The 15,271-nt window shown below is 42.0% G+C and overlaps 1 protein-coding gene across 11 annotated transcripts in view; it reads right to left on the bottom strand.

Moving 5' to 3' along the window:
- The window catches only part of Hmbox1 (homeobox containing 1), a 168,325-nt gene that overhangs the window by 43,938 nt on the left and 109,116 nt on the right, over positions 1–15,271 (bottom strand). For all 11 annotated transcript variants that reach the window (XM_045130522.1, XM_045130525.1, XM_004671398.2 and 8 more), the window contains 2 exons: positions 12,183–12,293; positions 1,581–1,734 (listed from right to left, as the gene is read on the bottom strand). In XM_045130522.1, coding sequence (XP_044986457.1) covers positions 1,581–1,734; positions 12,183–12,293 — 265 coding nt within the window. The remainder of the gene's footprint in view (positions 1–1,580; positions 1,735–12,182; positions 12,294–15,271) is intronic.

The raw sequence follows: 15,271 nt of genomic DNA, 5'->3' as shown, positions 1-15,271 counted from the left end.
CTTAGGCTTCACAGGCAAACGCTTAACTGCTAAGCCATCTTTCCAGCCCCACGTATTGGAATCTTAACAAAAAAATTAACTGGCTACATGAGTAGCATTAATGAGAACTAATATCAGTTAGAAGTAATACCAACATTTATTATGTTACCTAGGAGAAAAAATATAATATTGTGAATAATTTAATTTAATAATTTAATTCCCACCTGCAATGTGGGATATTCAAAACAAGTTTTTAATAAGAATCAAGACTTCTAGATGAGAAGAATGGAGTCTGTAACTGTCTGATCTCCAGAACAACAAAGTCTCATTCGTTCACCTTAGCCACTCAGACATATAAGAATTCATTATTCAACAGAACTATCTATTTTTTTAAATATATATGTGTGTGTGTATGTTTTATTTATTTGCAACGGGAAAGAATGAATGAATGAATGAACATGGGCATACCAGGGCCTCTCGCCACTGTAAACACAGATGCATACACCACTTCATGCATCTGGCTTTTTTTGCTAGCCTTTGCAGCTGAGCACCATAACTGCTGAGCCATCTCTCCAGCCCCCACCTTCCACGCTCACCTACAGTTCAGAGAGCAAAAGTGAACAGAGTACATCCGTGGATAAGCCACAGTACAGAGGAATAGACGGGAACGCATTTTGGCTAGTGAGTCCAATCTTCTTAAGCAAACCTATTAAAGTCACGTATATCACAAGAACAAAAACATGGGCTGTACTTAGCACTGTGAATCTCCTCTTTTAGGTTGTGATATTAATGAGCTGGGAAATAATAATAAAGGAAGAAAAAAGTCCTAGATGACATATTATTAACACTGAACACTTTCATTTTACAAATGAAGACATTACAGTTTATTTTTGGTGATTGTACAGAGGTCATCAGGGTTAGGGTCTTCTGATTCTGCCCCCAGTGGGCCACTTGACTGTTCGGATTAGATGTGTAGATGTGTGAAAGGATTAGCCTGCTGGAATATCACATACATAGAGGTGAAGGAAAGGACAATTCTACCATAGGTCCATGCTAAACAGAGAACGTTTGATGAGTACGGATTATACCATACCCGATGGAGGGAGTCAACCTATGGTAAAAAGAACTGAGTACCAAACATGGGTCAGGGTCCAGAACTGGGATGAGAGCATACATTTCTAAATCAAAGTAAAAATCAAGCATTTTAAACCTTTGGGGCCAAGCTCACACAGAGCCATCCTTACTGAAGGAGGCTAATCTCACGACGCTCCTTTCCTTTCAAATCCAACATTTTTGATGAGAATAAACACTTTAAGGAGTTTTTTTTTTTTTAAGTATAACAGATCGAAATTCAAAAACATTTCCCCTAAAGATGTTTGCCAAGGACAGAATGAAATAGTAAGCAAGATATGTTGGCAGATGCTAAGTACTGCTTCATGAGTTTGGACACTGGAGTGAGGCAGTATTTCTAATACCCCACAACATGTTCATGGTTAGAACCCAGAACCTAAATTCAATTGGAAATTAAAACTGTGCCAACCTTTCCAAGACTTTTCTTCCCCAAGTCAGGGGAACGTGTCACAGGAAGAGGAGACATGTACCTTTCCATGACAGCCAGGCACTCCTTTCTCCAGGTAAATCGACTCCCTCGCCGGAGTCGGAAGGTCCCAGATGTGGCAGAGACTGGAGGAGGGGTTTGTCTCCACTCAGGATCCTCCACTGGGATGGGGGCAGGTCTCATACTTAACGTAGCCCCTGGAATAAACAAGGCAATTTTCAGCAAATATCTTGCAATTTATTAAACCCAATATGACAGGAATAGCACAAAATTGAGAGCAATGAGCTCTGAATATAACAAACTGTTGCTTTTCCACTGTAACTTACAGATCAATGATTTAAAAAAAAAATTCTTTGTTTATTATTTATTTATTTGAGAGTGACAGATAGAGAAAGAGGGAGGGAGAGAGAGAGAGAGAGAGAGAGAGAGAGAATGGGCATGCCAGGGCTTCCAGCCACTGCAAACGAACTTCAGACGCGTGCACCCCCTTGTGCATCTGGCTAATGTGGGTCCTGGGGAATTGAGCCTTGAACTGGGGTCCTTAGGCTTCACAGGTAAGTGCTTAACTGCTAAGCCATCCCTCCAGCCCCAGATCAATGATTTTTTTAAAAGATATTTTATTTACTTATTTTAGAGAAATACAGAAATAGGCAGGGAGAGAGAGAGAGAGAAATAGAGAATGGGTGTGGCAGGGCCTCCAGCCACTGCAAATGAACTGCAGATGCATGCGCCCCCTTGTGCATCTGGCTTATGTGGGTCCTGGGGAATCGAACCTAGGTCCTTTGGCTTTGCAGGCAAGCGCCTTAACTGCTAAGCCATCTCTCCAGCCTCTGATTTAATATTTGTATATAAAAACTTTGACCAAAATAATAATCCCAAGAGGTAAAAACCTCTTTCTGAAAACATTCATATTAGTGATTTTTTATGTATTTATTTATTTGAGAGAGGGGATTTATTTGAGAGAGATAATAAGGCAGATAGAGAGAGAATGGGTGTGCCAGGGTTTCCTTCCACTACAAATGAACTCCATCCAGATGCATGTGCTACCTTGTTCATCATGGGTCCCTGGGAATTGAACCTGGGTCTTTGGTTTTGCAATCAAATGCTGTAATTGCTAAGCCATCCTCCAGCCTTAGTTATTTTATTTTATTGGTTTTTCAAGGTAGAGTCTCACTCTGGCCCAGTTTGACCTAGAACTTAACTCTTTCATCCCAGGCTGGCCTTGAACTCACAGTGTTTCTCCCACCTGTGCCTCCTGAGTTCTGGGATTAAACATATGTGCCACCATGCCTGGAATATTAGTTGTTTTTATATGCCACCCTTTTTTTACTTGGTCATTTGTCTATCATTCTTTAATGGCATTTTTCAAAACAAAGCACAAAGTCTACCTCCTTATGGGAAGGAAGGACTTTGGTTTGGTGTACCTTCCTCTGCAAATCTCTACTTAAGAAAGGGCATAGGACACACTTGTGATCCCAGCACTTGGGAGGCTGAGGCAGAAGAAGGCAAGTCACACCATGAAGCACATCTTCTTCTCCCTCGCTGCGCCACTTTCTTCTGGAAACTAGTTCTTACTATGTTGTCTCAATTGATCCTCCTGCTTCACCCTCCCAAGTAGCTGGGACTACAGGCATGTGTCACCAGGCTTGTTGGCTCTATTTTTAAAAAAAAATTTTTTTTTTTTTTTTTTTGGATTTTCGAGGTAGGGTCTCACTCTGGCTCAGGCTGACCTGTAAAAAAATTTTTAAGAAAATTATTTATGAGTAAGTATGAGAAAGAAGCTTTGCAAGCAAGCTCCTTTACTTAATAAGCCATCTCTCCAGCCCCTCTATCTTTTTTATAATGACTGCATTTATATATTTTTTCTTACTTAAGGGCCTGCTAGTTTAACCAATCCTGATTTTCCTCGTCAAACATAGTCCTGTCTGTGGTGGCCATACTAACTTGGATGCGCTTGATCATGTCAAACATACTGTCCTGTAATCATTCCCATCTCAGCAAATAGAGCTCTAGTCTTCAAACTGCTGAGCTCAAAAATCTCAGTTTCATCAGTTCCCTTTTGCATGTGTATATGCACATCAGATTCATCTCTGACTTCTCTGTTTCTCCCCCTTACTATACAAGCAGCTTATAGACAAATTCTATTAACTTTACATCCAGAATATATCCAGTACCAAACTTTTTTTTTAGCATTTTGAGATAGAGTCTCAACTCTAGCCCAAGCTGACTGCAAACTCAGCGATCCTCCTACCTCAGCCTCCCAAGTGCTAGGATTATAGGTGTGTACCACCACGCCTGGCCCAAACCAATGAGCCTGGCCCAAACCAATGTTTTTAATGGGGGGAGATGCGGTGGTGGGGGAGAGGTAAAGAACTGACGTTTCAGGGCCTCCAGCCACTGCAATCAAACTCCAGACACATTAGCCACCTAGTACACATATGCAATCTTCTTGCTTGCATCATCTTGTGCATCTGGCTTATGTGGGATCTGGAGGGGCAGACAGAGGTCTTTATGCTTTGCCAGCAAACGCCTTAGCCGCTGAGCCGTCTCTCCAGCCTGCAAGCCAGTGCCATTTCATTCACGGGTACTGCAGAACATGCCAGCATGGTGTGACGGTGACACCGTGGGCCACGTTCAAAGAATGACCCTCACGGTAAGTCACGTCGCCTGGTCGGCGTGCTCTGAGACCTGGGCTAGGCCAGTGGTACAGTACTGATGGGGAACATGAGAAGGGAAGCTCCCAACTTTGTCAAGGTTCCCTGGAATGTGGGCTCAGCAGCCCTTTAAGGAATCTGAGCAAATTCACATCTGGACATTGTAAGGAAACCTAACCTCGCCATGTGGAAAGGCTGCGTGGAGTGAAGAATGTTCCTCTGGGTTCTAGAGTTCTCCGCATTATGACTTCTGTAGAGTGTCCAAGATGGCTTTTTCCTTCGTCTTTCTGGGTTTGGATACAAGTGACCTCGGGGCTAGCTGAACCAGGATTAAGATAATGGTGTCTGTCTTAGTTGTTTTTCTTGCAGGCAGAACACACTGCTATGTCAGAGGACACTTGGACAGTGGATGCTAAGGCCACGAGGCAGTAAGGAACTCGGACCTGCCAACATCCGTGTGAGGTGAGAAGCCTTGCAAGCAGTCTGTTCAGTCCAGTGAAGGCAATTCTGGCTGACAACTTGACTGAAAGCTCATGGGAATGCTGAACCCAAAGCACCCAGTTCAGCTGCCCTTGGATTCCTGATATATTCTATTGAGCTATTCATTTTGTATGTAGAAACCACATCAATCACTAGAATATAGGTGTAATTATTTTTCCCAGTTTGTCATTGCCTTATCTTTATTTATGGCACACCTTGTGATCTTAATTTATACATAGTCACTTCTGTCAGTCTTTTCTATGACTACTTTTCTACTTACCAGCAGAGCTGGCTGGGGATATAGTTTAGAGGGAGTGTTTGCCTAGCATGTTCAAGGCCCTAAGTTCATTTCCCAGCACTACCAAAACTCAGAAGCGTGAGTAGCTGTGAGAGATCATATAGCTCCAAAATAAGAAATATGTACTATTTGCTTTTTATAGGAAGAGCTTGCTGACCTTAGGACTTAAAAACATTCCTGGCGGGGCTGGAGAGATGGCTTAGCGGTTAAGTGCTTGCCTGTGAAGCCTAAGGACCCCGGTTCGAGGCTCGATACCTCAGGACCCACATTAGCCAGATGCACAAGGGGGCGCATGCATCTGGAGTTCATTTACAGTGGCTGGAAGCCCTGGTGTGCCCATTCTCTTTCTTGCTCTCTATCTGCCTCTTTCTCTCTCTCACTCTCAAATAACTAAATAAAAATCTTTAAAAAAAAATTTAAGAGGATATAAATAAATCATATGGAAACCTACTTTAAAAAAAAATTCCTGGCCTGTCCATTATGAAACTCTAAATTGAACCCCTTCTTTAAGCAGCTTAAGGAAAAGGGGTCCACTCTGCAAAAATAATGTGAGGATTTGGCTGGGCCTGGTTCAAAGTCTTTCTTATTTTTCCTAAAGCACACAGCGATTCTTGCTTTATTTCTTTTCTAATGCAGCAGTCATTACAATTTTGGCACAAGAAGCATTCTAATAAACATATTTCTTTTAGAAATCCCAGTTTTACCCTGCTTTGGTCAAAATGGATGAAGAGCATTAAATGATGCAAGAATAGGATCAAGTTAGTAATTTTGACAGGAAAAAAAACCCACAAAGATACTAGGATGTAAGAGCAATGGAGACAAACCTTGAAACTCCCCTGAAGTCATTACAGGTGCCCCCAGCTGGTGAAAGGGCCTTACAAGAAAAATGTGGACTTTACAGAGACATTCTTCTACATTATATATGAACTCCCATTAAAACAAAAATCAGCACTTTCACTCAGCAAGTCTAAACCCATAAGAAATAATAACCTTCATCATTTGTTCACATATTTTAACTTTGAGTACATATTCTCTATTAGATAAAATTACCAGGGTTACAAATCAGCTGGCAAGAGAATGGCACTGCTGCTCTAGTTTCCTTCCCCACAGTAGTCCCTCTGTGCCAGGCCACACATATGTATGTTGCCCTGAGCTCTGACCATCTACATGGGAAGAAGTGGGCATGTCGTTGGCCAGAGGATGGATCACATATTAAACTAAGGATAAATACTACACTTTATCTAAGCCAAAAGGCCGAGGAGCGATTGGGCATGACTTTGGATTTCCAGATCAACTTCAGGGGCCTGATGCCCAGGCTTGCTGGCAGGCTTTGCTTAACGCAGAGGTACGCAGAGAAGTGCCAGGAGCCAAGCAGTCCCAGCAAACCTTGTCTGCTGTAGTGATGCTTAAATTAGACAAGGAAAAAGACTGTTAGGCTTAATTTGATTAAATAAAGCAGCTCCTCTGATGTCAACCAGGCTGAATTTAGCACTTGGTTCTTTGGCATTTTCTTGTAAATGTTTTCATAAGAAACAAGATAAAGTACATCTGATTAGTTTCCATCAGCTTATTTTATTTATAAGTCTTGGCAGACTTTGGGTTATGCTGGGAAATTCTGATGATGGGTTTGTTTATCAGAGAATTATACTTTATCTATAGCTACTGGATTATCAGTAAAAATAACCTAAATATCCATTCTTTTGTTTTTCTTGCTGAGTTCATATAAAGAGAAGCTTAAACGGATCTAGAGTCAAGAGGATGAAAAGGAGAACTCCACTCAGGGAACACAACAGAAAGAGTTAAGGCCAAGGACAAGGCAAAGCACACAAACATGCCTTGGCTGTTTTCTAAATGCTTCCATTACAGAAGAAAACAAAGAAGTTTGTCATTTTATAATTTTCCTTAATTTTACATTCTTCCTAGAATATATGTAAAAGCATGATACTATTTATATTTCCTGGTGATTTGCTTGCTCTTGAAAAAAAGTTATGACATAAGAGAATTACCTACTAATAAAGGCTACATGGTGGCTCACACCTCTTATTCCATCACTGAGGGAGGCTGAGGCAGGAACGTCACTGTGAGTGCGAACACACACACACACACACACACACACACACACCCCTCCACCACCACCACCAATAGTAACGATGAAAAGAAATGGCAAACAAGCAAGCACTGACAGCTTGCTTCCTTAGACCATATGAACCAAGGTTCTTCTTTTCTTTTTTTTGGTTATCTTAAAATGAAAAAGAAAGATTTTTGTTGTTTCCTTCTCTTCATCCATGCCTCCTTTCTTACATTACACTTTATATGTATTTTCCAACCCTATAATAAATGGCTCAAAACTTTCAAAGGCAGAGAAAGAGGGCTGGGCATAGCTCAGTGATACAGTGCTTGCCTAGTACTTGCAAGGCCTAGGTTCAATCCCCAGCCCTGCAATCAATCTATCAATCAAAATTTTGAAAAGAAAAAGAAACATCCAGATGTTATATAATTAGTAACCTCTTCCCCCAATTTTGATAGATGCATTTTTACCTCTAATGTGAGAAGTAAGAGGGCAGTTTGATTTTATTGACTCTAAAATAACCTTCGATTTTGTTTAAAGGATAGGGTTGCTCTTGCTCACAGCCTAAAGGCACTTTGGAGTTACTGCTTTGTTTGAATGAGACGGACTGACCAGAGTGTCCTCTGAGAATCGATTATCCACTCCTTCTCCTTGGTAAATAGCTGCTTGCTGTACATTATGTTCTTATTTGCAAGTCATTCGAGTTGCTTAAACCATGGGATAGTAATTGTTAAGACACTTTATGTAAATTAAATTTATCTCTGGTGAAACGGAATTCAGAAGTTAAACTAAGGTGCTAATATTCAATTATTGCTAATACTATTAACGTAAAAAACCCACCCTTTGAAAATGGTGAGCTTACCCTTTTCTAGTTAGCTACCTTTAAGTTAGAACATAAAGGAGAAGTCAGATGGATGGATTTGGTTTTTAAGCAAAAGAACCAGTCCTTGGAAAAGGTGACAGTAATGCTGTGCTTTCCTGAGAAGCAAATGTCTACACTGAAGAGCACTCCTTCCTCCAAGGAGATGTAAAGAGAGCTCTCAATGAGGGTGGGTCATCCTTCCCATTTTCCCAGTGTGGGGGCCTACATCCCAACTTCCTTCACTTTCCCAAAGCTGGGTGAGCCTAGCTCTGGTTTCAAGATATGCTTAACCAGGAACTGTGATTAAAAACAAAAACTACCATTCCTAGTTTGAAAATCAGACACTTCCAGGAGTACTCCATTCCTCAGTCAGCAGCACCCCACGATCAGTCCCCTCCACCCTCCTTCCTATTTGCAGGGAAGCAGAGGATCCCAGCATCTGCCCGCTTCCTCAGCACTGCCCGAGGCTGCAGACCAGCCCTGGGCCCCAGGGTGGCAATGGAGCCTCACAACTAGGACTAGAGTCTATGCCAGTTCTTTCCGAGTGCCAATCCAAACATCAAAGTCCCTTCTCTCATGGGGGCTGATATGATTGTCTGATGTGGCCGATGGCGCCTGTCAAGTTATTCCTGGTCTTCCCTATACCTTGCTGGTGGACCCTGTTCAATGAACGAGCAGTGCCCCTGAGGTCACCAACCCCTGGGGTCAGCTCAGTTCCTACTTGACATAACTGCATCTTTGTTAGCAGCAGAAGATGCTCCACGAAGCACCGATTTGCTCCCCTCTCCTGACTTGTCCTGCTGTATCATGGGGAACATGTGGCTTTAAGTATATCTGAAAGCTGTGTGTTCTTATATGGTAACGACAAGTCACAGGTGAGGACCGAGCGCTTGAAATCTGTCTGAAAAGATGTGCTGTAAGTGTGAACATACATTAGATTTACAAGAACTGGGATGAGAAAGAAGCAGGGGGCAGGGAGAGCTCAAGTTTTAAACTGCTAATTTAATACCAAACTGACAAAATATTTGCTCAAATATATCCTTTCACTAAATTTTTGTTGTTTCTTTTTATCTTTTTGAAATATGGCTACTAGAAAATTTAAAATCACATATGTTATTTCTCCTGGTCGGCATTGCCTTGGGTCATGAAGCTGCTAATAAGAATAGAGTTATTACTTTAAGAGGTTTGCTTGTGCATTTGGGCATCATTAGAAACCTGAATTCTCTTTGCAGAAAAAAATTCCAGGTGATTAAGTGTTGAAGTCAAGATGGATTTGATTTATCTAACTTTTGAATCTCCACTGGGAGAACTGATTCAAACAAGGGTGTCTGAGGAATGCTACGACCATCAATGCAAGTGAAGGGGGATAGAGTTAGGGTGACTGAACCCCTGAAGGTAAAAAAGGGCAAGAAAGCTTTTATTATCTCTTGCCTAGTTCCAAAAAAATGTCTTTCCATAAACAGGCATGACCCCTCCTGGGAGGGAGGTTTTGCATAGGATTTGAACACTGATTGGTCAAGTTCAGCCCCTCTGAGCTAATCTCTTCCTGAGACAGTCCCTAACCCTAACCCAAAGACTGCCCACCACCCTAAGGCTACAAATACCTTTTTCCAAGGGAAGTCAGGCTCTCCCTTTCTAATCACTTGGGAACTTCTAGCTGTGGGTGAGGTTTCCCTTGGCTGGGCCTGGGCTGGCTGGGCCCAGGTCCAACCAGAAAGGGCTGCCTAGCCCTTACTGTGTGTGTGTGTTCTTCAACTCCTCCAGCTCTCCACATGATAGGAGCTTCTTGAACTTTCCATGTTTTTTTCCCAAGATCTCTATCTGGTCACATGGACTCCTGAGCTACATGTGGCCCACACGGGTTTTTGGGCTCCACATGGGGCACTTTTCTTCTCCCCACTTTGTTTCCCCTTACCTCTCAGCCTTCCCCTTTCCACACTCCTTTATAAAATCTGAACAAAATGTAGCATTTTAAAAATCATTCTCTTGAATCCAGAATTGCCAATTCTTCGGTTAGTTTGCAGATATGAACTCAGTGCTTTGAGTTTCAGGAAGCACCCCAGTACCCAATTTCCTCATTATACAAGGTTAATGCACATGCTGTGGTTATCCTACAGCAAAATGTTGCTCTTCAGGGCTGGAGAGATGGCTTAATGGTTAACCTCTTGCCTGTGAAGCCTAAGGACCCCAGTTCGAGGCTTGATTCCCCAGGACCCACGTTAGCCAGATGCACAAGGGGGCGCATGCGTCTGGGGTTCGTTTGCAGTGGCTGGAGGCCCTGGCATGCCCATTCTCTCCCTCTCTCTATCTGCCTCTTTCTCTGTCTGTCACTCTCAAATAAATAAATAAAAATGAACAAAAATTTAAATTAAAAAAAATGTTGCTCTACAAAGATTACTTACAAACTGCAAGTCAAGAGCTGATGGTCCACCTTAACATGACAACTAGCTTAAGAACACTGCCACACCTGAATAGGACAGGCTTCATGCTATGTGGCAACAGCATTCCCATAGAATTTTCCCCCAGTGTTTCATGAAAAAATATATATATAACATGTAGAGCAACATTAAAAGCATTTTACAAGTTAAAATCATACACTGTCCCTTCTAACATTTCACTATTCACATATCAATCCATTCCCCCATCCATCACCCCATATTGGGTTTTTGTATTTAAGTGTAAATTGATGCCATTAGCACAGACAAGCCTCTCTAAATAACATATGAAGTATTTTTTGAAAAAAAATGTTCAAAATGAACCCAAGGAAACCTTTAATTCTGACTTCCAGCACATAATCAATGCAGAAGATAAAGGATTAAGTTATTTAGAAGTAAAAGTTCAGAAAATCCAGAATGTGGGACATTCTGAAAGATTTCAAGATTTCAGGATTTTAAATACATGTCACTAAAAATAAGTTTGGTGTTATAAGAATCTAGGGAGGCGTTCTAATTTGCCAACCTAAAACAGATACAACTGAGAAAGAGCCAGAGATAGATATAGAGGAAGAGATAAAGAGAGAGGGAGAAGAGATTTCTGGAACAATGAGAAAACTGTGATGCAGAATTAGATATTGCATAATTATTAATTTTCTGGAGGGTAATAATGGGGATTATGGTTATGTTGAATATACACACAAATCTTAAAAATTTATTTGTTTACTTTATGGAGAAAAAAAATCAAATATAGTAAAATGTGCATAATTATTCTACCCAGTAAGAAGATGCTCTGCTGTTCCTTTGACTTTTCTGCATATCTGGAACACTTCAAAGGAGAAAATGAGGGAAGAGTAAATCTAGAAAATTCATTGTAGGATGATATGGTTAAGTCTGTTTTATTCTTTATGGGTTTTTGTTGTTGTTGTTATTTTTCAAGGTAGAGTCTCAATCCAGTATAGACTGACCTGGAACTGAACTCACTCTATAGTCCCAGACTGGCCTTGAACTCAGTGGTCCTCCTACCTCTGCTTCCTGAGCACTGGGATTAAAGGCGTGCACTACCATGCCTGGCTGAGAATAAGTTTTTTTTTTTTTTTTTTTTTTTGAGAAACAACAAAACCTTATTGCAGACACACACGTGTGTCTATGGAACATTCCTCATTTCCAGCTGAGTGTCAGGGCTATGACAACAGAGTATTTTCCCTGACACTTTATGGCAGCAGCCTTACAGTAGACTTCTCAACCCTAAGTTTACACTTGAGAGTAGCTCACTACTGCTGGCTGGTGTGATGTGCACACTGAGGCAGTCAGTCCTGTGACTTCTTATTTTTACTTGCTATGTCACTTGTTAAAAGACCCTCACAATCTATTGGCCTGTTTGTGGCAACTGCACGTACAAAGGCTCTATTCTGCCATGAACCTCCTGGGAATTTGTAGGGACGCTTCATCTAACAGATCACCCAGGCCATGGAATCAGAAACATTAGGACAGATCACTGGAATGGCATAGCAGGAACTAAGTAAAGCATATTAAACCCATGCAACTACTTAATACAAGATTTGCCCAAAAAATCCAAAAAGGAGATGCATTCGAACATAAGTTCCTGCACTTGAAGCAAAGCAGACTAACAGTCTTCCAGTCTGTCCAAAAGTCACATCACCTGGAAGCAACGAGGTGGCTTAGAGGAAGAGGTGACTACAAAAAGCCAGCCCCAAACCTAGAACTAATTCTAGTCAGAGCTTAGAGTTTTGTCAGATACCTGTTTGCATAAAGGAACACAGTACAGCATGAAACTATTTTACATGTGTTGTGCTTTACACAAAATAAGTGAAAGAAAATAATATTTACCAGGGTTAGTCTTCTCAAGTTGATACCATCGGTAAAATGCTCTTTTCTTCTGTTCGCTCAGGTCTGATCCCTGCTGCAACAGCCAGTGAGAGATCCGGCTCTGACTGATACCTACAAAGAAAGAAGAATAGCTTTGGGGAGGGCAACGAAATTGAAGCGTCATTGGGGGTTCGGGGTTCTGACAGCTGTAGCTACGGGACTCGATTCTCTGTGTCTCTGTAAGGAAGCTGCGACTTGAGCAAACTCTTTCACGCTGGGCTATCTGCACTGACTACACCATGCACAGCAACTATCTGTTAGTAGTCAAAGCATTTTGTCAACTAAGACTTCTCGAAATAATCTTCCAGCCTGGCCCAGAAAATGAGGAGATTCCTAAGTTACCGTTACTTGTCAGAACTACCATTCACATGTGGTTTAGAATACCAGAGCTTTAACAGATACTCTGAGAAAAAAAGATCCCATTGGTAAATTCTGCTTCTCCTAATTTGATAAAAATGATTTCAGGCCTAGGAAGGGAAAGGCTATTGAAAATACTGCTTTCAGGGCTGGAGAGATGGCTTAGTGGTTAAGCGCTTGCCTGTGAAGCCTAAGGACCCCGGTTCAAGGCTCGGTTCCCCAGGTCCCACATTAGCCAGAAGCACAAGGGGGCGCACACGTCTGGAGTTCGTTGCAGTGGCTGGAAGCCCTGGCGCGCCCATTCTCTCTCTCTCCCTCTATCTGTCTTTCTCTCTGTGTCTGTCGCTCTCAAATAAATAAATAAATAAATAATTTTTTAAAAAAAGAAAATACTGCTTTCAAAAGGATTTTGGGGGCTGGAGAGGTGGCTTAGCGCTTGCCTGTGAAGCCTAAGGACCCCGGTTCAAGGCTCAATTCCCCAGGACCCATGTTAGCCTGGTGCACAAGGGGATGCACGCGTCTGGAGTTCGTTTGCAGTGGCTAGAGACCCTGGTGTGCCCATTCTCTCTCTCTCTGTCGCTCTCAAATAAATAAATAAAAATGAACAACAACAACAACAAAAGGTTTTTGGCCCATCTGTTAATTCATTTAGACATTTTAGACTCATTATCATGAGTACAGAGCAGCCTTTTAGGCTTATGTTGCAACAAGACCTCTGAAGACACTTTCCACCACATAACTTTCCCTGCTAAATTAAACAGACTATAGCGCAGTACTTCTCTGCTATCTTCAAAAAGTTCTTGTGAGCATTTACTTAGAAATGTGAAGAATCTCCACATCTACAAGCTAAAAAAGCCTGTCTAAAACTTATGATAAGAGAGCCACATGCTTTATTCTGGTCATTACAGCTACTGGAGAAAACAAATAATTCAGTATACAAGTGGCAAAGGCAAAGATTATCAGGAAAAACAGAGACACCCTGTAAGTCCATAGGGCATCTTCCAAAAGACCGTCCAGCTACAACAGAGGTCACCATCACCTTAAACACTCCCGCGGAATGACCTGTGGAAACTGAGTGTGCCAACATCTGTTGAAATCTATCATGCCCAACAAGAGAGGGACTATCATGCAATAATCATACCTCTTAACAGGAGAGAGAGCAGGACATGTTAGTCACATGTAATTCTCTAAAAGCAGGGCTCTAGAGTTTGACATAGAAACCTTTGTTGAAAGAAAACTTAGCGGGGCATGGTGGGGCACACCTTTAATCCCAGCACTCAGGAGGCAGAGGTAGGAGGATCGCCATGAGTTCGAGGCCACCCTGAGACTACAGAGTGACAGAGTGAATTCCAGGTCAGCCTGAGCTAGAGACCCTACCTTGGAAAACAAAACAAAAACAAAAACAAAAAAGAAAACTTGAGGAAGTGTGGGAATAAAGTATTCAAAGAAAGACTATGAAGGAAGGTTCTTTGACTAAAACATTTTTTTCTTTTTCAAAGGTTAAGATCCAGTTTTCTAAAACCTAACTTATAATGTTCTCAAGTCATTCAGAGTGGTCTTCCAGAGGCGTGAGGGTCATGGGACACAGGTGCTGGCACCTGGACTAGAGAATGCCAATGGCTCTGGATAATTAAGTCACTTGTGTATGGTCAAAATTTCACTGAAAATTGGGCCTACCATCCACAATGAGCTTTTGATCAGAGAAACCTACAAGGTTTCCCAAAACAATGACAGACTTCTGTCAGAGTACTTGATGACCCACCAAAGGCCAGTGGTAAGACCCTATTGCTGAAGACTCCATACGCAGCTGACGCGTAAAATGGAATGACATGGCTGGAAGCCAGGAGAGAGTCAGTCCCCAGACAGTCAGCGTGTCTAGTGCCAGAAGGTGCTACATGGGCGACTGGTAGAAATGACCAAGATCTGTCCAAGCAACTCATTGTTTAACCTAATTAGCAACAAATAACCTGATGTGATGCCCACACAAGTGCAATAGTGGTACACAGCCATGGTGAGGAACAAATTGCTCTTGATTTGGCTAACTGATCCACTCAGTGGTAGTAGACCCATAGCTGGAACTAGGAAACAAATCAGAACCATACCCAAACACAAGCCCACTCTACAATATCAAGCTACCATCAATCACGGGGTATAAGAGGGCCTACACCTATCAAACTGTCTATCAAAAAAAGTAAGTGTTATCTCAGTTTTCTGGGTGCTAACTTACTCTCCGTTGGAGAATCTGCTTCTCTTTTCTAGATAGATGCAGATCCTAAGAGAGCTGCCCCAACATACCTCAAAAGGGGCCCAACTGAAACTAAGGACAACTGGTGAAATAAGCATGGGTGATGTTTTCCTGTGAACCGGATACCAGCACAAAGGGGAAGGAGACCAACGCAGAGAAAAATCAACTCCTACCAAATCAGAGAGCCAGAGCCTCAGAGGCCCCCAACACCTCAGCACTGAAGCAGACCAAAAATGAACCCAACATAGCTCAGGGAAATTTTGCGGAAGGGGGGGCGGAAAGAATGTCAGAGTCACATGTTGGGTCATGATTTGCAGAGACATTTATCATACAATAACTGTGGGCTAACTCCACAATGCACGACCCATTTTAATTAACAAGGAGGGTCTAATGGGAGGGGGTAGATCACAGATGAGCCTAAATAATGGTACCAAACTGCCTGTATTTA

This window comes from Jaculus jaculus, chromosome 12 (assembly GCF_020740685.1).
Source record: "Jaculus jaculus isolate mJacJac1 chromosome 12, mJacJac1.mat.Y.cur, whole genome shotgun sequence".
Taxonomy (NCBI): Eukaryota; Metazoa; Chordata; class Mammalia; order Rodentia; family Dipodidae; genus Jaculus; species Jaculus jaculus.
Note: the sequence above shows the minus strand (reverse complement) of the source record. Positions and strands in the feature narration are given on the sequence as shown.